This window comes from Haematobia irritans, chromosome 1 (genome assembly GCF_050003625.1).
Source record: "Haematobia irritans isolate KBUSLIRL chromosome 1, ASM5000362v1, whole genome shotgun sequence".
NCBI lineage: Eukaryota > Metazoa > Arthropoda > Insecta > Diptera > Muscidae > Haematobia > Haematobia irritans.
In genome coordinates this window covers 155,761,169-155,786,520 of record NC_134397.1, presented here as the reverse complement: position 1 = coordinate 155,786,520, position 25,352 = coordinate 155,761,169, and the positions used below count along the sequence as shown (strand labels likewise).

At 33.0% G+C, this 25,352-nt stretch overlaps 1 protein-coding gene and 1 long non-coding RNA gene across 3 annotated transcripts in view; one reads left to right on the top strand and one right to left on the bottom strand.

The window, feature by feature from the left end:
* Positions 1-25,352, top strand: part of LOC142242863 (uncharacterized) — a 252,367-nt gene that overhangs the window by 122,793 nt on the left and 104,222 nt on the right. The window lies entirely within an intron of this gene.
* The window catches only part of LOC142222058 (uncharacterized), a 135,437-nt gene that overhangs the window by 36,464 nt on the left and 73,621 nt on the right, over positions 1-25,352 (bottom strand). Inside the window, exons 3-4 of one of the 2 annotated variants that reach the window (XM_075291996.1) lie at positions 23,974-24,075; positions 23,144-23,479 (exon numbers count right to left, since the gene is read on the bottom strand). In XM_075291996.1, the coding sequence (XP_075148111.1) occupies positions 23,472-23,479; positions 23,974-24,075 (110 nt within the window). In that variant the 3' untranslated portion in view covers positions 23,144-23,471. Of the gene's footprint in view, positions 1-23,143; positions 23,480-23,973; positions 24,076-25,352 lie in introns of those variants that run through there. The other variant, XM_075291995.1, reaches the window with a different exon arrangement.

Here is a 25,352-nt window from a genome sequence, read left to right as displayed (position 1 = left end):
AATAAATAATTTATACAATTTTTTATGATTTTTAATGCATTCTAACGCTTGTCTAAAACGTTTGATCCCAAATAATTTCAAAAATTGCAATTTTTCTACAACCGATTCAGAATTTTTTCGACAAAATTTAAATTAATTATACCATTTTATTAATTCTTAATCTCTTTTTAACCTATTTAAAATAAAGTTTTTTTAAAATTTCTTATTACAAATATGAAAAAAGCGAGTTTTAAGATGTGGAAATCCTACTGGGAAAGAACAATCATGTTTAGTCAGAGTTTGCACTGAGGTACGATCTTTCAAAAAAAAAAAAAGCTATTTCTAGATGTAGATTTGTTGGGTCCACCAAAGATCAAAATTTCCTCAGTGCTGTAAAAGGGGAAGTTTCACTAATAACATACAGTTAACGTATTATATATTATATATATATATATATATATATATATATATATAATATATTATATATATATATATAATATATATATATATATATATATATATATATATATATATATATATATATATATATATATATATATATATATATATATATATATATATATATATATATATATATATATATATATATATATTATATATATATATATATATATATATATATATATATATATATATATATATATATATATATATATATATATATATATATATATATATATATATATAAAGTAGGGGATCTTTGTCAAGATACAAACTCCAGCCTTCAATCAAAATTTCAATCAAATCCGTCAAATTTTGGTTCAAAAAAATGAGGTACCCTATTTTCACCACATAAGCGCCCCCCTACGATATCTGAAAGTTTCAAGTAAATCTGTTCATCCGTTTTCGAGCTTACCCGGAACACACAAACAAACAAATAAACAAACATACTTTGAATTATATATATATATATATATATATATATATATATATATATATATATATATATATATATATATATATATATATATATATATATATATATATATATATATATATATATATATATATATATATATATATATATATATATATATATATATATATATATATATATATATATATATATATATATATATATATATATATATTGTATATATATATATATATATATATATATATATATATATATATATATATATATATATATATATATATATATATATATATATATATATATATATATATATATATATATATATATATATATATATATATATATATATATATATATATATATATATAATTCAAAGTATGTTTGTTTATTTGTTTGTTTGTGTGTTCCGGGTAAGCTCGAAAACGGATGAACAGATTTACTTGAAACTTTCAGATATCGTAGGGGGGCGCTTATGTGGTGAAAATAGGGTACCTCATTTTTTTGAACCGAAATTTGACGGATTTGATTGAAATTTTGATTGAAGGTTGGAGTTTGTATCTTGACAAAGATCCCCTACTTTATTTTTCGGTATTTGGTCGCGGTGGGGGACCTTCCCTTTGTCCGACTTTTTTTAAAGTACAGTGAAAAACAAAAATTCTCTACATTACCTGAAATTTACGGAGAAAATGCGGTAAGGTTATGAAATTAATATGGGGTACCTGATGGGTTCATATGTGGACGGGGAGTGGGATCTCCCCCTTGCTCTACATTTTGAAACTTGGAACAAAATTATGCGATTTGCTTGAAATTTTCTTGAAGGTTGGGGTTGGCATCTAGACAAAGATCCGCTACATTATTTTTCGATAGTTGGTTGGGGAGGGGGCCTCTCCTTTGCCAGACTTTTTTTAAAGTACAGCGAAAACAAAACTAAACTCCCCGACTGAAATGTTACGGAAAAAATGGGTGAGGTTATGAAATTTATATCAGGTTCCTGATTTTTCAATATTTGGTTGGGGGAAAATAAAAGATCATAGGGAGACATCCGCTTCTCCTTTAGTACATACAAAGAAACTTTTCCAATTAATTGAAATTTACAGAAGACGTGGGAGAGGTTATGAAACTAATATTGGATACCTGCTTTTGTGATATTTGGACGGGAAGGATGGCCGACCTGCTTTTTGAAAATTGGGCTTATAATTTGATTGACATTTGCAGGGACGTTTACACAAGATACGCGACATTACTTTTCGATATATGGTCGATGAGGGGGACCTCCTCTAAAACTGAAAAAACTAAAATTTTCAAGTTTTCTTGATATTTACAAGGGCCGTGGAGGAAGATTATAAGATCAAGCTGTGTACCTGTTGGTTGGGTATTTGGATGGGGAGGGAACCTTCTCCTTGTCCCACACTTGAAGGCAAGTTTCTAGATTTCCTTGGGAAGATTATGAGTGCTATTCACTTCGGTGTTTGTCGATATTTTATAGGTGGAAGTGGCGTCCAGCAATAGAGCAAGATTTAATCTTCTCCGATCTACTTGAACTTTACAGGGAACGTGGAAGGAGGTGATTAAATTAAAACATGATTTTTAAAATAGGACATAATTTTTCGATATCTGGTTGGAGAAAGGGAATAGTGAAATAAACTTTTACGTCCCAAACATTTTAACAAATGTTAATGTGGTAAATTTTTTCAGTACTTTTGCCCCGCCGTATTTCTATCTATAAACGAAAAAGTAAGTTGTCCGATTTGTTTGAAAGAATCCAAATCTTTTCGAATTTGTTTTCAGCACGAAGGATATGGTTGACTAATTTATCGCAAAATGTTCCTAAAAAATACGCTTCGGAAGGAGCCATGAAGCAGGCCGTGTTACGCTAATATTTTTTAAAACTCAATTAAGACTAATTGTAAAAATTTTCGTGTAATTTTTTTCTGTGTAGTTTCTAAACATTTTGTTTCTATCACATATTTTGTGATACTAACCACTGTTCGATTATGTTTGTTTGTTTTAAATTAATAGTATATTTTATCTTAATCCAATTTATTCCTAATTTCCTACCAATTTTTAGTTTTCATCTTGTATTTATTTTAAATTTTCCCATATTTTTTGTTTGTTTTGTGATATCTCTAAAGCCTCTAGTGGCAGATAGTTGCACGTATTATTTGTTGACTGGCAACTGAGTGTTGCAAATACCCCTTAGAGACAGACACGACGAGAAGCATACAAAAGCTAATGCCCCCCCAAAAAAAAAATGATTACCCCAAATCTTTTGTCAATTTGTTTGATCACGTTTTTTACCATATTTCATTGTTGGCCAGTTTGGAGATTGAAGCGACAAGTGCTTTCAAATTGTATCCACGAAATGTCCCAAAAATTTACTGGTCACTCAGAAAACCCAATATGCAATAGGCTTTGTATGCCTTCAAGACCTACATCTTGAGTGGCGACACATTTCTTATTTTGTACCCCAGCATTTGTATTTCCAATTCAAATTGTTTAAGCCTACAAGGATTGGGTGAATATTCCAGCATTTTGTTGCCGTCATGGTATTTGTTTCATTTATTTAAGCATTTATCGGGACATGATCTTTGGTAATTTTGTCCCAAATGTGTAATAGTTATTGTCCATAGTCATCATTGTCATCATCGTCAGTGTAATGTCCATGGCGTATTTAGTCCTGTACACTGAAGAAAGCAAAATTAACCAAATGATTTTCACGATGAAATAATCCCAGCTAAAGGAAGATTGTAGTTCTGCCAAGAATAAATACTATTGTGTATTAATTTTTTTCTCCCACCTATGAAAGTTCCAAACATGTATATAAAGCTTCTTCTTTCCATTTTTAAGTACCTAAGTTTCCAGCATGTATGAGGCGAGAATATGTCCTTGACTCATATCAAAGTAAATGCGACTTATTATCGCCCAGTAAACAAATTTGGAAGTTCTTCCAAAGGCACAACTTTAAAACCATTTCCAAAAATGTCCTCCCAAAGATGTTTTTTATTTTAACTGCACAGGAAGTTCCTTTGAGTAAATTTTTTATGACTCCCTTTTTTCATATTTTCAATGGGAAATTTAAATTTTTTTGTTTCAACAGATTAAGAATTGATAAAATAGTACAAATTGTTAAAATTTTGCCGGAAAAAGTGATAAAACCATTCTAGAAAATTTGAGAATTTTTGAAAATATTTGATGTCAAACGTTAGAATGTAATAAAAATCAAAAAAAATTGTAAAAATTATTTATTTCTCAAAATATCACAGAATTTCTTTCGACGTGGATTAACTCAACAACATCGCATCGATGAACTTAATCGAAGTCGTAGTTTACTCCAAGACGAATTTCGAGAAGGTCGTTCACAATATCAAATGTTGTTCCGGAAACCATTTACGCTGTGCGCCAACAGATATTGCAAGATCGTCATGTGACCTATCGTGATATTGGGGCAATCTTAAGTGACTCCGTGGGCAACCATAATGGATATAAAATGAATAAAATATACGGTTCTAAGGAAATCACGCTAACGTCTGTTGAAATCACGCTAACTTCCGAACGAAACAAGCTATCGACTTGAAACTTGCCACAAGTAGTTGTTATCGGTTCACTTTTACGTATAGCTCCAATATAAACTGACCCCCAGATTTGGTTTGCGGAACCTCTAAGAGAAGCATATTTCATCCGATCTGGCTGAAATTTGGTACATGGTGTTAGTATATGGTCTCTAACAACCATTGGCTGAAATTTGGTACATGATATTAGTATATGCACTCCAACAACCAAGAAAAAATTGGTCCACATCGGTCCATAATTATATTAGCCCCATATAAACCGATCCACAGATTTGACCTCCGGAGACTGTTGGAGGAGCAAAATTCTTCCGATTCGGTTTAAACTTAGTACGTAGTGTTAATACATGGTCGTTAACAACCATGCAAAAATTGGTCCACATCAACCGATCCACAGATTTGGCTTGGGGAGCCTCTTGAAGGAGCAAAATTCATCCGATCCGGTTGAAATTTGGAACATTGCGCTAGTATATGGCCGATAACAACCATGCAAAAATTGGTCCATATTGGTTCATAATTATATATAGCCCCGAGATAAACCGATCCCCAATCACAGAAAAATTGGCCACAGAAAAATTGGCCGAGCCAAAAATAATCTACCAAAATTTTATTGCTATAGAAAATTTTGTCAAAACTTTATATTTCTATAGAAAATGTTGTCAAAATTTTATTTCTATCGAAAATTTTGTCAAAACATAATCTCTATAGAAAATGTTAAAAATTTATTTCTATATAAATTTTTATTTCTATAGATTTTTTTTCAGAATTTTATTTCTGTAGAAAATTTTTTCAGAATTTTATTTCTGTAGAAAATTTTGTCAAAATTTTATTTCTATAGAAAATTTATAAAGCTCCTCTTAGTTGGAGAGGAATATTTTGCAAAATCTTCCAAAACATCAAGAATTCTACCAATCTAGCAAACAGTAAAAAATCTGCCATTTGTGGTAGAATCGTGTTCATAATTGTATATAGAGACCCCCATATTTCAATTCTGGCTTTATAAATACCGCACAAATTTTCATATCGGTTCGTAATTATTTCTTCCCTATATATACCGGTCAAGAACTGAATATGTACGTATATATTCGGCCTTTGTTTTGCCTAATATATATCCCACATGGACTAACTCACAATTTAGAAGATGATGTTAAGAAGTTTTAAGATGCCTTGCCATCGTCCGCAACCCAAGTAATTCAATTGTGTATGACCGTCTTTAGTAGAAGTTTCTACGCAATCCATGGTGGAGGATACATAAGATTCAGACTTACGGCGGAATATACTTGTTTAATATGAAGCGGTACATTCTAGTAGAGATATGTGTGGTAGCTATTCTAGTAAAGATATGTGTGAAAATTTGGACCTTAAAGCTACCTATCAGGTAAATGGAAATCAACTGATTTTACAGTTCCTAGTAAAAATTTAATATAGTAGTTGTAATGTTGAACATCTTTTCGGAATATTCCGAACATATCTTGAATATATGTAAAAAAAACTTTTTGGTGTTCGGTCGAAGCAGGGATCGAAACCACGACCCTTGGCATGCAAGGCGGACTTAGCAACCAATGCTCCACGGTGCGCACCTAAATGTATGTTTCTGGTAAATAAAATTTGTTTAATGGGCTCGTGGGCGCTGCAAGCTATGCTATATAAACATAACTTATATGGATAGTTAGTTGTTGATGCCAATAACAGCTACGTTCCTCAGTGGATAGTGTGCTGGCTTACAAATTGCATGGTCCGCGGTTCGATTCTCCGTCCAGGCGAAAGGTAAAATTTAAAAAATTTATAAAATCGAATAATTTTTTCTACATTGTTTGTATTACAGAAAAAGGTGAAAAAAACTAAAAAACCTTGTGGAAGTGAGAAAGATGTGAGGGAAAATGCAATTAGCCAGAAAAGATTGTTTTTTGAGTTAGTCTTTATGACATTGTTTTGACATCCTGGAAAAGAATAAACGTTTATCACAAAAAGTATATACTTTTCTTCCAAATAAACTTCCTTACAGCGAAAAGCAAATGAGAAACGATCTTTGTTCGTCTAAAATTTCGTTTGGGAGGAAAGAATTATTTTTTTTGCGTGTAGTAATCGATTCACTGCACTAAAAAAGAGGATTACTTAGATCAAAAGATTTTTACCTTCCCTTAACGAGTTTAGTATTGTTTCCGAGCCAAAGGTGCGGCTGGTCTGGCTTTAAATCTAGGATTAAATAAATTAAATTAGGATATATATTCCATATAAAGGGTGATACGGTCAAAATTTGGTCAATATAAACTTGACGTATTTCTTTCAATTTTGCATTTAAAAACCCTGAACACCCATCATTTTGAAGGTGTGTGTGTGTAGAATGTTGCTCCTATTTTGATTTTGGAATTCACTCTTCAGTTGTCAAAATGCCGTCCAAGCAAGAAGAGCAGCGTATCAAAATTTTGCTCGCACATCGCGAAATTCCGAGCTACTCGCACGCAAAGCTGGCAAAATCGCTAAAAGTTACCAAATCAACCGTTACAAATGTAATTAAAGTGTTTGGAGAACGTTTGTCGACAGCCAGGAAGTCTGGATCGGGGGGAAATCGAAAATCGGAGGCCGCTGAGACGACAAAGAGAGTTGCCGGTAGTTTCAAGCGAAACCCTAACCTCTCTCTCCGAGATGCCGCAAATAAGCTGGGTGTATCGTCTACAACCGTACATCGAGCCACAAAATGAGCCGGACTATCGACTTACAAGAAGGTAGTGACTCCAAATCGCGATGATAAACAAAATTCGACGGCCAAAGCGCGATCCCGGAGGCTGTACACGACGATGCTGACGAAGTTTGACTGCGTGGTAATGGACGACGAAACCTACGTCAAAGCCGACTACAAGCAGCTTCCGGGACAGGAGTTTTATACGGCAAAAGGAAGGGGAAAGGTAGCAGATATTTTCAAGCACATAAAACTGTCAAAGTTCGCAAAGAAATATCTGGTTTGGCAAGCCATCTGAACCTGTGGCTTGAAAAGCAGCATTTTCATAGCTTCCGGGACTGTCAACCAAGAAATTTACGTGAAAGAGTGTTTGAATAAACGTCTGCTGCTTTTCCTGAAGAAACACGGTTGTTCCGTACTGTTTTGGCCGGATTTGGCATCTTGCAATTACGGTAAAAATGCCATGGAGTGGTACGCCGCCAACAACGTGCAGGTTGTTCCCAAGGCAAGCCATCTGAACCTGTGGCTTGAAAAGCAGCATTTTCATAGCTTCCAGGACTGTCAACCAAGAAATTTACGTGAAAGAGTGTTTGAATAAACGTCTGCTGCGTTTCCTGAAGAAACACGGTTGTTCCGTACTGTTTTGGCCGGATTTGGCATCTTGCCATTACGGTAAAAAGGCCATGTAGTGGTACGCCGCCAACAACGTGCAGGTGGTTCCCAAGGACAAGATCCCTCCCAACACGCCAGAGCTCCGCCCAATTGAGAAACACTGGGATATTGTCAAGCGGAACCTAAAGAAGACCAAAGAACCTAAAGAAGACCAAACGAGCAGCAGTTCAAGGCAAACTGGCTTTCTGCGGCGAAGAAGGTGGACAAGGTTGCTGTACAAAATCTGATGGCAGGTGTCAAGCGTGAGGCCCGGCAATTCGGATTTGGAAAAGCGAAAGCCTAACTGAATATTTTTCCTGAATTTTATACTAATTGAACTTGAAAAAGAAATTTAATTTGATTTTTTAAATAAACGATTTTACCGATTTACACGCGTTTTCCCTTGACCAAATTTTGACCGTATCACCCTTTATCGAATTTCATTCTCTTTTTGCGATATGTTAATAAAGCTATTCACGCATACACAACAGTTTAAAAATCCAAACAGATACGTCAAAGTAAAAAATGTTTTCTCAATTAAGAAAAAAAATAAATCAAAGATACAAAATTTTCAAAATTAGTCTTAAAATTAGTCCTTAAATTTAGACTGCACAATTTTTAATATATCGTAAATATTTTTGCCAGTTTGGAATTGGAATTTTAACCTGTACGTTCTGAACGGATAATACCAAAACCAGTTTTATAAATGATTACTTACACTTCACATCACCCTCTTACTTGCGCCAGGAAGTTCTTAGAGTTCTACCATCTGTGAGGTTTTTGAAGGGGGTATAGCAAGAGTTTAGCGGCGGGAAATTGGCCAAACTACCAACAGAATAGTTTCGTGCAGTTGACAACTGATATTTTACCTATTAATAACAAAATTCAAGCTCATATTGACCAAAAGGGATTGGATTCTTCACTTTATATTAATTGTCATTTATGTATGAGTAAAAAATAATTCCGCCAAAAAATAAAACTATGATCGTTTGTATTGGTAACTCTGTTAGAATCGTTGATCCCAAGTGAACTTTACGATATATGCCAATGAGATTTACTTGGTCCTTACAAAAAGTCACAAAGCCAAATCATCTGTGTAATATTTATTTTACGGAGAAATGCTAACGATTCTCTGCGTGTAGCATATCCAAACTTTAATCTGAAGAAATGGAAAATTAAACTGCTACTGTATAATTTTGCATATCGATCAGTGACAACATGATTTGGTCATTTTGTTGGCCATTTCAATGGTTAAGTAATAAAATGCTTTAAACATATTATAATCAAAATTTTTACCAAATTACTAACAATCTACTCATAATGATTAACTATAAAAGGCAACAAATATACTAATAAAAAACAAAAAAACTAATAAATATTTACATTTTAGATGGGCTTTGTCGATGTCCATGTTGGGCTTTGCAGTGGAAAAATTTTACTTTCATATTAAATCGGATGATTACCACCAAAGTGAGTTGAATGGAAAATTATTTGATGGGTTAACCGATTGAAAGTGGTGGTGGAAAAAGTGATTGATTGGAAAATCTATGCAATCGTTTAAACTTTCAATAGCAATTAATCACTTGAAATAAAGACAAGTTTTGCCTTAATTTTAGCATTATAGCTAAAACTTTCTATACGAAAAAAATATTAAAAAAACAAAGTAAAAATTACGATCGCTGAGTTGCAAGGAAATTGGGGGCAAAGGTTAGATTGGGTCACATTTTCTTGGTGTCTTTTCAAGCAATATGAGCTTATTGGTAACCAGAGGCCAACCTTCCCCCTAAATATTAAAAAAAAACATATAAATTGTTCGGGGGTTTCTAAAAAAAACAACAAAAAATGTTTAATGTATTTGACAGTGTAACCATATCCTTACACATTTGATTTTTTCAACAAAAATACCGCTACAAGGAAAACAAAAATAATTCTCTGTTTATTTTTTGTAAAGGTGGGTATTAAGTTCGAGTTTAGCCGCTAAAATCGCAATTTTTTATACCCACCTCCATAGTATGGTGATGGGGGTATAATACGTTTGTCATTCCGTGTGTAACACATCGAAATATCGATTTCTGACTATATAAAGAAATTCTAAGACGATAAATTTATGTCCGTCCGTCTGTCTGTCTGTTGTAATCACGCTACAGCATTCAATAATGGCTCTATCGTCCTGAAATTTGGTACAGATTCGTTTTTTTTTTTTGCAGGCAGGTCAAGTTCGAAGGTGGGCTATATCGGTCCAAGTTTTAATATAGTCTCTATATAAACCGACTTTCCGATTTGGGGTCTTGGGCTTATAAAAACCGTAGTTTTTATCCAATTTGCCTGAAAGTGAAAATCTAGACGTACTTGAGGACCATAAAAAGGTGTGCCGAAAATGGTGCCTATCGGTCCATGTTTCGGTATAGCCCCCATATAGACCGATCTCCCGATTTTGCTTCTTGGGCGTCTATAAACTGTATTTTCTATCCGATTTGCCTGAAACTGAAAATCTGGAAGTATTTTTGGACCTTAAAGAGGTGTGTCGAAAATGGGTGCATCGGTCCATGTTTTGGTGTAGCCTCCATATAGACCGATCTCCTGATTTTACTTCTTGGGCTTCTAGAAACTGTATTTACTATCCGATTTGCCTGAAATTGAAAATATAGAGGTATTTTGGGACCATAAAGAGGTGTGTCGAAAATGGTCCGTATCGGTCCATGTTTTGGTATAGCCCCCATATAGACTGATCTCCCGATTTTTATACTTGGGCTTCTATAACAGGTTGGCTGATAAGTCCCCGGTCTTACAAAGAAAAACACATTTTTTGTCAAAATTCATTTTTATTAATCAACATAGTTCCCCTCAAGAGCGATACAACGATTATAACGACCTTCCAATTTTTTGATACCATTTTGGTAGTACTCCTTCGGTTTTGCCTCAAAATAGGCCTCAGTTTCGGCGATCACCTCTTCATTGCAGCCAAATTTTTTCCCTGCGAGCATCCTTTTGAGGTCTGAGTACAAGAAAAAGTCGCTGGGGGCCAGATCTGGAGAAAACGGTGGGCGGGGAAGCAATTCGAAGCCCAATTCATGAATTTTTGCCATCGTTCTCAATGACTTGTGGCACGGTGCGTTGTCTTGGTGGAACAACACTTTTTTCTTCTTCATATGGGGCCGTTTCGCCGCGATTTCGACCTTCAAACGCTCCAATAACGCCATATAATAGTCACTGTTGATGGTTTTTCCCTTCTCAATATAATCGATAAAAATTATTCCATGCGCATCCCAAACAACAGATGCCATTACTTTGCCAGCGGACTTTTGAGTCTTTCCACGCTTCGGAGACGGTACACCGGTCGCTGTCCACTCAGCCGACTGTCGATTGGACTCAGGAGTGTAGTGATGGAGCCATGTTTCATCCATTGTCACATATCGACGGAAAAACTCGGGTGTATTACGAGTTAACAGTTGCAAACACCGCTCAGATCCATCAATACGTTGTTGTTTTTGGTCAAATGTGAGCTCGCGCGGCACCCATTTTGCACAGAGCTTCCGCATATCCAAATATTGATGAATGATATGACCAACAAGTTCCTTTGATATCTTTAAGGCCTCTACTATATCGATCAACTTCATTTTACGGTCATTCAAAATCATTTTGTGGATTTTTTTGATGTTTTCGTCGGTAACCACCTCTTTCGGGCGTCCACTGCGTTCACCGTCCTCCGTGCTCATTTCAACACGCTTGAATTTTGCATACCAATCAATTATTGTTGATTTCCCTGGAGCAGAGTCCGAAAACTCATCAAGCCAAGTTTTAGCTTCCAACGTATTTTTTCCCTTCAGAAAACAGTATTTTATCAAAACACGAAATTCCTTTTTTCATTTTTTTCACAATAACAAAAGTTGCTTCAAAAAAGACGCTCTCTCTCACAAACTAATTGACTTACAGACGTCAAATTTTGACACGAATCAATTGAAGGTTGGTACTATATAAAAACAAGTATATACGGCCGTAAGTTCGGCCAGGCCGAAGTTTATGTACCCTCCATCATGGATTGCGTAGAAACTTCTTCTAAACACTGCCACCCACAATCGAATTACTTAAGTTGCGGTAACGCTTGCCGATTGCAAGGTATCTTAAAACCTCCTAACACTAGGTTTTAAGATACCTTGCCATGTAAGTCCATACGTGATATATATTAAATCAAAAAAGATCGATACAATTCAGTTTGGCAAAGTAGACATAAAATTTTCTACAGAAATAAAATTTTAACAAAATTTTTTATAGAAATAAAATTTTCACAAAGTTTTCTATAGAAATAAAAATTTTCACAAAATTTTCTATAGAAAGGAAATTTTGACAAAAATGTCTACAGAAATAAAATTTTAACAAAATTTTCTATAGAAATAAACTTTTGACAAAATTTTCTATAGAAATAAAATCTTGGTAGATTATTTTTGGCTCGAGTGGCAACCATGATTATGAACCGAATAAAATTTGAATAAAATTTTCTATAGAAATAAAATTTTGACAATGATGAAAATTTTATTATGAACCGAATAAAGTTTTAACAAAATTTTTTCTAGAAATACAATTTGGCAAAATTTTCTATAGGAATAAAATTTTGACAAAATTTTCTATAGAAATAAAATTTTGACAACATTGTCTATAGAAATAAAATTTTGCCAAAATTTTCTATAGAAATAAAATTTGACAAAATTTTCTATAGGAATTAAATTTGGTAGTTTATTTTTGGCTCTAGTGGCGACCATGATTATGAACCGATATGGACCAATTTTTGTGTGATTGGACCAATTTTGGTATGGTTGTTAGCGACCATATACTAACAACACGTTCCTAATTTGAACCGGATCGGATGAATTTTGCTCCTCCCAGAGGCTCCGGAGGTCAAATCTGGAGAACGTTTTATATGGGGGCTATATATAATTAAGGACCGATATGGACCAATTTTTGCATGGTTGTTAGAGATCATATACCAACACCATGTACCAAATTTCAGCCGGATCGGATGAAATATGCTTCTCTTAGAGGCTCCACAAACCAAATCTGGGGATCGGTTTATATGGGGGCTATATATAATTATGGACCGATGTGGACCAATTTTTGCATGGACACATTTTACAGTTCATAGTAAAAATTTAATATAGTAGAATGTAATGTTGAACATTGAACATTGTTGAACGGAATCTTCCGACCATATCTGGAATATATATAAAAAAAAAAAAAACTTTGGTCGAAGCAGGGATTGAACCCACGACCCTTGGCATGCAAGTCCGACGTAGCAACCACTGCTCCACGGTGCCAAACTAAATGTATTTTTCTGTTAAATAAACTTTGTTTAATCGGCTCGTGGGCGCCGCAAGCTATGCTATATTAATATAACTTATATGGATAATTAGCTATTGATGACAATAACAGCTACTTAGCTCAGAGGATAGTGTGCTGCCTTACAAATTGCATGGTCCGCGGTTCGATTCTCAGTCCAGGCAAAAGGTAAAAACAATTTTAAAAATTTATAAAATTGTATAATTTCTTCTACATTGTTTGTATTACAGAAAAATGTGCTAAGAACTAAAAAACTTCGTGGAAGTGAGAAAGATGTGAGGGAAAATGCAATTAGCCAGAAAAAAATTTTTTGGAGTTAGTCTTTATGAAATTGCTTTTACATCCTGGAAAAGAACAAACGTTTATCACAAAAAGTATATACTTTTCTTCCAAATACACTTCCTTTCAACGAAAAGCAAATGAGAAACGAACTTTGTTTGTCTAAAATTTCGTTTGGGAGGAAAGAATTATTTTTTTGCTTGTGATTGAAATGATTTGCTTGGGAGAAGGTTTGTCATCAAACTCCCTAAAATTCTATATATTATCAAGTAACCCGCTACGACGAAGAGTTTTAAAAGTAAACTATTATTTTTGATTCATTGCGGTGGGTATTTAAGATCCGGCCCGGCCGAACTTACTGTTGTATATACTTGTTTCACGATTATTTAATAATCCATTTTAAAGAATATAGACTTTATGCAAATTTGCTTTGGGTTATTCCCCATCAAGTTATAATAAAATTTGCATCAAAGAGGTATAATTTCATACTGTGATTTAGTTTTGATTTTAGCGGCTAAACTCGAACTTAGTACCCACCTTAAGAATTTAATTTAAACAACCACCAGATACTGGAGTATGTGTGTGAATAGTGTTCAGTTTGTAGTTCATATTATGTCCATCTCACTATTGTTAGCGGGGAGCAAATTATAAGCACTTACATTAAAAACAAAAACATGTGCATAGGTTTAAGTGGATGAATTTCCAAAAATAATAAAAGCACAAATTTTGGAGGGAAATAAAACATTGATTGGGAGGGTGTATATTCTTTTTAATTTTGATTTATTATAAACATAAAATGATTATTCCTGTAAATAATTACAAAAACTAATAAAAAACTATTATAATAAAAACAATAAGGATATGTGGGATTCGGTTATAAAATTTAAAATATAATTTTGAGTAGAAATTTTCTTTAAAACAAAAGCAGGGATGTGGATGTATTGGCAAGTGTAAAATTTATATTTTCCATTTTGCTACTTTTTTTATTAATTTAAATATCTTATATATTACAGTGTTTACAGTGTAATTGAAGTTAATAAAATAATAAAAAAATTATGGGGGTCCCATATAGCATAGTATTTCGGTTGATAAAAATTTGTTGATTTTTTATGACTTTATTTGCTTAAGTGTTATTTTTATTATTATACAATTATGGTACAATTTTGTGTTAGCATATGTTGATTATTTAGTGTTAGGAAGTGATTACGTATTATAAATTAGTTGCAATTTATTTGCCATATATATTTATGATGTAAGCACTAATCTTTGCGAGTTGTAAATGGATGACGATTAAAAAATGCAAAGCAAAATTTCGGTAAAAAATATAATTTAACATTATTTGAAACTTTAAATGTTCGTTTGATGTGAAATTACAACACGTGATTGATTTAATTTTTAAGAATGAGCTTTAAAAAAATTGAAAAAACCTTGTTGCTATTATAAAATTTTAACGAAAATATTTTACTAATGGCAACATGATACAAATAAAATAAAATAAAATTGAAAAGCGGAAAATTTTCTATAATTTGCAAAATTCAACTCATTTTCATGAACTAAAATAAAATCAAATCGTCTAACGAAATTTTCTTTGATTTTTTTTCCTGAGGGCACCAAAGAACTTGAGGCAAGTTGCAGATTTCTCGAAGCTTAAAAAGTACTCTAAAAGCACCTAAATGCTGATTTTAGGTGGTCAAGAAAAATATTGAAAATATGAGTTAAATCAAAATATAGCTTGAAACTAGTAATCTTTAGCAATCTATTTGGGTACACATGTTTGCCAAATTCAAGTGGCTTATAGATTTTGAAAAATTAAAATAGAGTCATCGGTCTATATGAGTGTTAAATCAAAATTGGACCAATCTCAAGATTGTTGTCATATCCAAGCGTTAAAAAACGTCTATGTGGAGCTGAGCAATATCTCGATTTCGACTTCATAGACCGGTGCGACCAATATTTCTTAAAACGTATTTATTTTAACCAGGGCTGTGGAGTCGGAGTCTTAGGTTAAAGTGGCAGCCCGATTAAGATGCAGGCTCACTTAGACTGAATAGTCTAAGTGAGCCTGCATCTTAATCGTCTGGAGTCTGGAGTCGGCGTCTGAAGATTTCGCTGGAATCGGAGTCGTAAAAATTTTGCTCGACTCCGACTCCGGCCCAACCAAAATTTTGAAACACTTTATATTTTTGTAACTAAATATACATATATTTAAGAAATTTGAATTCATTGAGATCTTCAATCGGTCAATGACTGTAATTGCGGTGAAACTTTCAATAATGAAGAATATTCAATGTTTTCTAAAAGGTTATACTGGTTGTATCAAAAGCTCTACCATTTTTGGCCAGTCTGAAATTTTCATTCCATTTGCCAGAATTTGTGATCCCTTTCGAAATATAAATCGTGTCGGTCCAGATTTTGATATAGCTGATGATACATAAACGTATTCTTGAGCGCATAGAAGCCTCCAAATTCATTCGATTTGACTAAAATGTGGATCGTAGGCTTACTTTGGGGCCACAAAATCAAATTAGTACGTTTTTGTAGTTATCGGTTGGTTATACCCTGTGTCACGATTTGGGTGTATAAATATCCCTTAAATTGTAAAAGCGTCGATTTTTTTAATGATTTAGCTTGCACCAATAAGGAAACGTTACTACATCTTAAAAAGGGGAGAACTTACTTACAATCGACTAACGAAATGGACCAACAGGAAATTTAAACAATATTGAATATATAGATAATTTGCCCAAATTTTAGTTCAATAGAAAATTTTGCCAATGTTTTATTTATTTATTCATTCAGAGCATGTAATTCTAAGCCTATTTGGACAAAATAAAATAATTACAATGGACTACTCTCCATAGAACAATTTGACAAAATTTTAGTTCTATAGAAACTTAATTTTTGAATTGTATTCCTATAGAAAATGTTGGCAAAATTTTATTTCTATAGAAAATTTTGCCAAAAATTCATTTCTATAGAAAATTTTGTCAAAATTTTATTCTAAAGAAAATTGAAGTAACAGGTTGGCTGATAAGTCCCCGGTCTGACACATAAAATTTGACGTCTGTAAGTCAATTAGTTTGTGAGATAGAGCGTCTTTTGTGAAGTCACTTTTGTTATTGTGAAAAAAATGGAAAAAAAAGGAATTTCGTGTTTTGATAAAATACTGATTTCTGAAGGGGAAAAATACGGTGGAAGCAAAAACTTGGCTTGATAATGAGTTACCGGACTCTGCCCCAGGGAAATCAACAATAATTGATTGGTATGCAAAACTCAAGCGCAGTGGACACCCGAAAGAGGTGGTTACCGACGAAAACATCAAAAAAATCCACAAAATGATTTTGAATGACCGTAAAATGAAGTTGATCGAGATAGCAGAGGCCTTAAAGATATCAAAGGAACGTGTTGGTCATATCATTCATCAATATTTGCATATGCGGAAGTTCTGTGCAAAATGGTTGCCTTGTGAGCTCACATTTGACCAAAAACAACGACGTGTTGATGATTCTGAGCGGTGTTTGCAGCTGTTAACTCGTAATACACCCGAGTTTTTCCGTCGATATGTGACAATGGATGAAAAATGGCTCCATCACTACACTCCTGAGTCCAATCGACAGTCGGCTGAGTGGACAGCGACCGATGAACCGTCTCCGAAGCGTGGAAAGACTCAAAAATCCGCTGGCAAAGTAATGGCCTCTGTTTTTTGGGATGCGCATGGAATAATTTTTATCGATTGTCTTGAGAAGGGAAAAAACCATCAACGTTATTGGAGCGTTTGAAGGTCGAAATCGCGGCAAAACGGCCCCATATGAAGAAGAAAAAAGTGTTGTTCCACCAAGACAACGCACCGTACCACAAGTCATTGAGAACTATGGGAAAAATTCATGAATTGGGCTTCGAATTGCTTCCCCACTCACCGTATTCTCCAGATCTGGCCCCCAGCGACGTTTTCTTGTTCTCAGACCTCAAAAGGATGCTCGCAGGGAAAAAAATTTGGCTGCAATGAACGCCGAAACTGAGGCCTATTTTGAAGCCGAAAGAGTACTACACTCAAAAAAAGTGAACTCTCTATTTCACTAAAGCCAATTTAACTTTATTTTAGTTCATAGAAATATTATGTTTGGAGAAAGTTTTCTTTACTCTAATACTTTTTTTGTACGTTAGTTAAATTAACTAAACCCAAGGAAAAAAAAATATACTCAAATGAAGCATAAAGATTAACTAAATTCGTGTCTTCCACAAAATAGTTCAGAATTTCTTTAAATTTGTAAATTTTACCAAAAATGCGTCCATCGTGAACTTCATGACACTAAAGACATTCTTGCAATTTTGAACTCCAAGTTTTTTCTTCAAACTACGAAATTTTCTTTAACAAGTGAAAAAACTGAGTTATGTCTAAAAAATTTTCTTGTATTTGTTGAAAAATATTTACTAATTTTTATGACATCGGCGTGATGCCAACGTTTGTAATACTGTTTAGTTAAACTTTTCTACAAATATTCAAAATTTTCTAAAACTAACCGAATGTTTTCTTCCTGGTGGGTTCACTGTTGTTTCAGTGTACCAAACCGGTATCAAAAAATTGGAAGGTCGTTATAATCGTTGTATCGCTTTTAAAGGAAACTATAGGGCTGTTTTCTTTTAGCACTGGATACCCTAAGCCGTGAAGGACTAAAAGAAAACAGAGTACTCGTTTATCCAGGACATCTCCAAAAATATGCAACACTGTCATCAGCTGTTCAAAAACAATCACAGAAAAGAAGTGATATCTTGCATTTTTAATGTATGAAATGCTCCAATTAGTAATAAATATTTACTGCTGCGATTATTTATGACACTATACCACTTTGAATTTCATGTTTTTCGATAAATTAGTCACAATAAAGTGCTATTGTGAATCGATGAAGCGTCACTTTATCAAAACACAATCTGGCAAGATCGGCACGACTTGCACTGATGAGATGTTCTGGATAGAACACCAGTGCAACGATGTTCTGGATAGCCCATACAAATGTTGTATTCAGTGCAAAAAGAAAACAGTCCTTATGTTGAATTATAAAAACGAATTTTGACAAAAAAATGTGTTTTTCTTTGTTAGGCCGGGGACTTATCAGCCAACCTGTTACCTCTTAGTTGGAGAGGAATATTTTAAAACTTCTACCAAATAATCAAGAATATTAGCTATCTACCAATTTTGGTAGAATTCTAGCAAGAGTGGTAACAATGCTTCTGAGTCGATCTAGCAATGTCCGTCTGTCTGTGAACACATTTTTTGATCAAAATAGAACCCTATTGAATTTGGAAGAAATCGGTTGAGATTTAGATATAGCTCCTATATAAATATTTCGTTCGATTTACACTCATGTGGCCCAAAGACCAAAGTTTTACTCCGATTGTGTACAGGGTGCAGAATTAACATTCTTACTACGCATGCCAAAAAAAGTTTACTTGGATCCAAAGATTTTGACCTTCCTCTAAGGATTTTGGTATTGATTCCGAGCCAAAGATGCGGCATCTTTAAAATAAAGACATTTTTTAGGGACCTCCCTGGCTTTAAATCTAGGATCGATCAAATTAAAATTGGATGCAGATCTCATTCACCGAATTTTTATTCTCTGTTTGCGATATATTAATAAAGGTATTCGTGTACACACAAATTCCAGTTTCCAAATTATGCCAAGTACTTCAAAGTAAAAACTGTTTTCTTAATGCTAAAAAGGCTTTAAACCAAAGATGCAAATCTTTAAAATAAGTCTTAGTCTATATTTGAAGCATTTTTATCTTAAATTTAAAAATTCAATATGTCAGTTGAGTAAAAGACGATTTCTTTAAATTAAAAATGTTCTTCTTTATTTTAAGGAACATTTGCCTTACTACAAAGATCTATAACTTCAACAGAGGGACGCAAAATTTCAAGATTTGTGTCCTATATTTAATGAAAAATATCTTTGAAGCAAGGATTATAAACTTTCTTTTAATTAAAATGTCATTATTTTAAAAAATTTTGTCCTTAGCATTGCGTAAATTTCGAGTCCTAAAATTTTTCAGTGTAGTAAAAATCGGTTCAGATTTCTATAAGTTTTGCCATCCTATAAACTCTGGTCAAAATTTCTCTCCGATTTACTTGAAAATTTGCACAGGGAAAATAATTAACATTTGGGAAATGTGTGTTCAATTGGCTCAGATTTAGACAAAGCCCCATACATAATATAAGAAGGCTTTAGATTTAAATATTTCCAATATTTTTTACTAGCAGTGTGCTCCGCCCCGTATTTAAATTTTAACTCTAGAGAGTTTTTGTTCAAATCGATTCAGTTTTAAATATATGTATACGGGGACATAAAACTTTGTATATAGCAACCAACAAATTTGAAGGATTTGATATGGTATTGAACACGTAAATCTACAAAGTGGTCCAGCGTATAAAATGTATTTTTATAAATATATATGCAGAAGATTTTTGGTATCAGTTCATATTATGATGGGGTCTCTATGTAAGTGTATGTCATAATTTAATTTATTGACAATAGTAGCCAATTGGTCGAAATGTCTTTTGGACATCTAAAACTCTAACGTTTGTCGGTATGCAACTGGAAGCAAATGTGAAATTTAGAGCTACAAATAAAATAATTTATATCGGTCCATTTTTTGTGGAGGGTAACCTTCAGCTTTGGAGTCGAAGCTGATGAAAAATGCTGGAGTCGGAGTCGAGCAAAATTGGCGCCTTAAGGTGCACAGAGAAACAAAATTTACGAACATTTTTCCAATTAAAGTCTTAATTGTCTTAATTGTTTGAAAAGCAAAATGTTATTTGTGTATTGGGAACATGTAACATGTAACTTGTTTGTCCTAAAAACTTTATTAAAAACATTTCAATTAAAAAATTAATTGGATCAAACTAAACAGACGGACAAACGGCATGCTTTTTTTGATTCGGGGCGTATGGATTTAACTTTGTAAAAAATATATAAAAACAAGTAAGTAAAGTCTAAAGTCGGGCGGAGCCGACTATATTATACCCTTCACCCCTATGTAGGCCAAAATTTGTGCTACCATCTCAACTACTTCACATTTGCTGGAAGCTATATAAAGGAGACAATTTTTTTACTTCTACAAAATCTCTAGAATTAAAATTTAAATCGGCTAACGCTATCCAGTTAATTGGAGGAAACTTCCATTGAAAATGGATCTAAAATGTGTAACAGTCTACGATATTTCCCCAACTCTGGTGTACATATATATGGGAGCTATATATAATCTGAACCGATTTTGACTATCTATGCGAAATTTCACGTAAATGGGAGTATAACTTTGGCCCCCCTGGTCATATGAGTGCAAATCGGACGGAAGATATATATGGGAGCCATATCTAAATCTGAACCGATTTCAACCAAATTTGGCACAATTACCGATACTACTAAACGTACTCCTTGTGCGAAATTTGAAGCAAATCACGGCAAAACCCTGGATTTTGAGGCCATATAAGTTTAAATCGGACGAAAGATATATATGTGAGCTATATCTAAATCTGAATCGGTTTTGACCATATTTGGCACATACGATAGTATCGTTAAAAGTACCGCTTGTGCAAAATTTGAAGTAAGTCAAGGCAAAACTCTGGCTTTTGAGACCATATAAGTCCAAATCGGGCGAAAGATATATATGTGAGCTATATCTAAATCTGAATCGGTTTTGACCATATTTGGCACATACGATAGTATCGTTAAAAGTACCGCTTGTGCAAAATTTGAAGTAAGTCAGGGCAAAACTCTGGCTTTTGAGACCATATAAGTCCAAATCGGGCGAAAGATATATATATGAGCTATATCTAAATCTGAACCGATTTTAACAAAATTTGACACACTTAACGATACTATTAAACGTACCCCTTGTGCAAAATTTGAAGCAAATCACGGCAAAACTCTGGCTTTTGTGGCCATATAAGTTCAAATCGGAAGAAAGATATATATGGGAGCTATATCTAAATTTGAACCGATTTCAATCAAATTTACCAAGCATTGAAAGAATGTCAATTCTACCCTTTGTGCAAAATTTCACGAAGATCGTTAGTAAACTTTGGCCCCTGTGGTCATATGAGTCTAAATCGGACGAAAGATATATGGGAGCTATATCTAAATCTGAACCGATTTGGCTGATATTTTGCAAGATTTTCGAGGTTCATAAAATATTTGGATGTACGGTATTTCAAGAAAATCGGTTGATAAACACGCTAACTATGACCAAATCGGGGATAAATATATATGGCAGGTATATCTAAATTTGAACCGATTTTTTTCCAAAACCAATAGCGATTGTTTCTGTCCCAAGAAACGGCCCTATGCCGAATTTGAGGACGATCGGACTTAAATTGCGAGCTGTACTTTGTGCACAAAATTACATATACAGACAGACGGACGGACGGACAGACGGACATCGCTAAATCGACTATTTCTTGGCGTTACATACAAATGCACAAACTTATTATACCCTGTACCACAGTAGTGGTGAAGGGTATAAATATGGGTCAATTTCGACTCATCGATTTTTCCCAAGAATGCAAGGATACAAACCTGATGCACATTCGATGAAAAACAAAATTCTGAGATGCAAAAAATATTGGCTAATATCAAAATAAATTTTCAGATTCTTATTTCGGAGAAATTACACCAACCACACCCAGAGATGGAATATGATTACCTCAAACATGTTTCAAGAGCAAAATGTTATTTATGTATGGGGAACATGTAACATGTTTGTCGCAAAAATTTTATTTTCCCGAAAATATGTATATGATTTTGGCAATCATGTATATGTTTGCCGATAAAAGAACATTTTTTGCAACAAAAATTTTCCATGTTCACCGTCCAATAATAACATTTTACTCTTGAAATATGTTTAGGGTGATTATATTACTTCTTTGCGTGCACTTCGCTTCAAGATACATATATCGATAGAAATGTACACCAATCAGATACTATAATGTCTAAGACTCGAACTTAGATAAGTGAAGTATCCATAATATACCAGGGTTTGACATTATATAATATTTAATTTCCGACGAAAAATACTGTTTTTCATATGTTTGGGTGTAAAAATTATATGTTTGGAACTCAAAAATTTTAACACCAGATTTTTAAGTGCAAGCATATAATGTTCATAAACTAGCATACATGTTTGGGACAAATATGTATTAACATGTTAGAACATATTATGTTTGGGATATAAACTGCTTGTAAATATAATATGTTTAGATGCAAACATATATTAATTTAGAAATAGCTTATAAACATATATGTGTTTAGAAAGCGAGACCTAGAGAGTATGCTGCCAGTAAACCAATGGAAGTAACCAATTGCCGCCTTAAAAATATATTCACACAAAGGAAAATTCATTAATTTTTTTTTCTTTCTACCAGTGTATGCCCTAAGGTGAAACATAATATGTTTGAACAATACAAACAATATTTTGTTGGGCCAATCCTGAAAATATATATGCTTGAAGCAAAATGTGTTTGGGGTATATGGTACAGAAGCGATTTTTTTTGAGGGTGTGTATGCCTAAATAATTCATAGTCATCATCGATAATAGTGTCGTTGTTAGCAAAACACCAATAGTGTGGCTGCATGCAGGTACCACCAATTAACATGATCAGCAATTAAGATCAATTATTAGATGAAAAATTAAGTGCAAACAATAAACTTAAAGCGTTTTTAAGTAGCAATAAAACAGCAAATGGCAAATAAAAAACAATTTCTCAAATTATATTTTAACTTAAAACAAGAAGCAAGTTTTATTATTGATATTAATAATTACATAAATTAATTGTTTTATTATTTTATAAATATAATTGCGTTTTTTTATTCGTGTAAATGAATTTTATATATGGTACAAAAAGGCGCGCTGTATTTCACATTTAATTTACAGTGATAATTGTGTTGAGTATGTGGGAGTGTGTGTGTGTGTGCATTTCTATTAGTGTGGTATGATGGTGTCCAAGGTACTATCCAATATTACAGCGGAAACGGAAATTGAGTGCATTGGCATTTGTTTGTGTATGGGTGCATTAATGAATGTGCTTAAAACATTTTCAACCTCCTGTTAAAATTATAAAAGCAAAAAATAAAAAATAAAAACATTATTAATAACTTTTTTTAGTATCTTTCAATTGCAATAAATTTAAATTAAGAATTATTTCTATTGTTCATAAGCATATATAGCATTTGGTTGTTCTTTTTTTACGCGCTAGCAATTATTAAATACAAATATTAACTATTAAAAAAAAAAAACAATTGAACTAATATTGAAATAAAGCTTTTCAATTGCGTATCCACTGAGTTTTGGTGATTAAAATAAACAAGAATAATAGTGCTTTACTAACTACATTTTTGTGATATTTTTTGCTTTGTTTTGCAGAATTGTATAACAAAATTCAATTTCTATTTAGTATAAATTGTTTGCAAAATATTAAGATATGTATAAATTATTATAAGTATGATTAATTGCACATAAAAACAATATAAATTAACAATATATGAATAAGGGAATAATTCGTTTGCATTTTTTTTTTTTCAATTAAAAATGTAAATTACTTTGTTGTTGTGGTGGTACAAAACCATAACCGGAAGCACCAACAATAACACCACTGGACTCATCAATTGCGTCTGGGGGAGATGGGGGGAAGACAACGGGTCCTGTAAAGCAAAAATAAAAATTATTTATAAATATTTTTTTATTTATAAAAATACACAAATAGGAAAAAATATGGTTTCGCGTGTTAATAAAATATTGATCTTTGAAGGATAAAATGGAGCTTCAAAGGTAGTGTTGGCAGTGTAGGTTTTCGATCCCCTACACTAAAAAAATCCGAAATTTTAGAGAAACAAAATTCCCCTTTGTTAAACCGAATTTATAAAAGGCGTTACTGTGGTTGTCCATAATCTTTTTTTATTTGCCTTTAAAGAAAATTTGTTAACGTCTAAATAAAAGTTCGTTTGTTCCTCAGAAAAGGATACTCTCCCCTTAGTGTGTAGAGAATGTTAGGCAACATTTTCAGAGAAAAAAAATATTCTCACACATTATACTCACAAGAGCCATTGTCAGTAATTTTCATTCACTATATAAATAAGGTTACAATAGTCGGAAATCTACCTTTCGAGAAATTGACGTTTTGGAAAAAAAGTCGAAGCAATCGACTTTTGCATTTTTTAAATCGGCTTATAGTTACCAAAATCGGGTTATCAAACGAGTGCCGAAAATTCACCAAAAAGTCGAATGTCATGAAAGCAAAGTCGACTCTCCAATAAACGTAAAAGTCGATTTTTTCAAATTAAAAAAAAAAAACGAATAATTGAATATTAAAATTTGGAAAAGGTTGGAGTCTTTTCGAAAAGTCGAAAGTTGATTTTTTGAAAAGTTTTCAAAAAATCTAAAAGTTGACATTTCAATTTTCATTACAATCCCTATCGCTAGCTTTAATGAAGACTCACTTCGGCGACTCTTACATAGCTTTATTGGACTATTTTAAGGGCGAAATCGCCGAAAATAATAAGAAAATATCACTTCGGTGTTGATGAAATCTACTGTAAAACTCCATGAATTAGACCCCAATTAGAATTGTTTCCGCATCAACGGTATTATCCGCACGTTCCCCAAGCGACAAACCCCATTATCAGAACTCAAAAAACAAAGAGTTCACTGGGTAGAATTTTGTGTCGAATGAAGAAATAGTAAAAAACGTATTTTACAAAAAAAAAAAAATATTTTGCTGTTGTAGGCCGGGAATATTTAAATTGATCTACTATATAAATTTTAAATGATATTTATTTTTCAACAGAAAATTTTGTCAAAATTTTATTTTTATATAAAATTTAGTCAAAATTGTATTTCTATAGAAAATTTTGTCCAAATTGTATTTCTATAGAAAATTTAGTCAAAATTTTATTTCTATAGAAAATTTTGTCAAAATTTT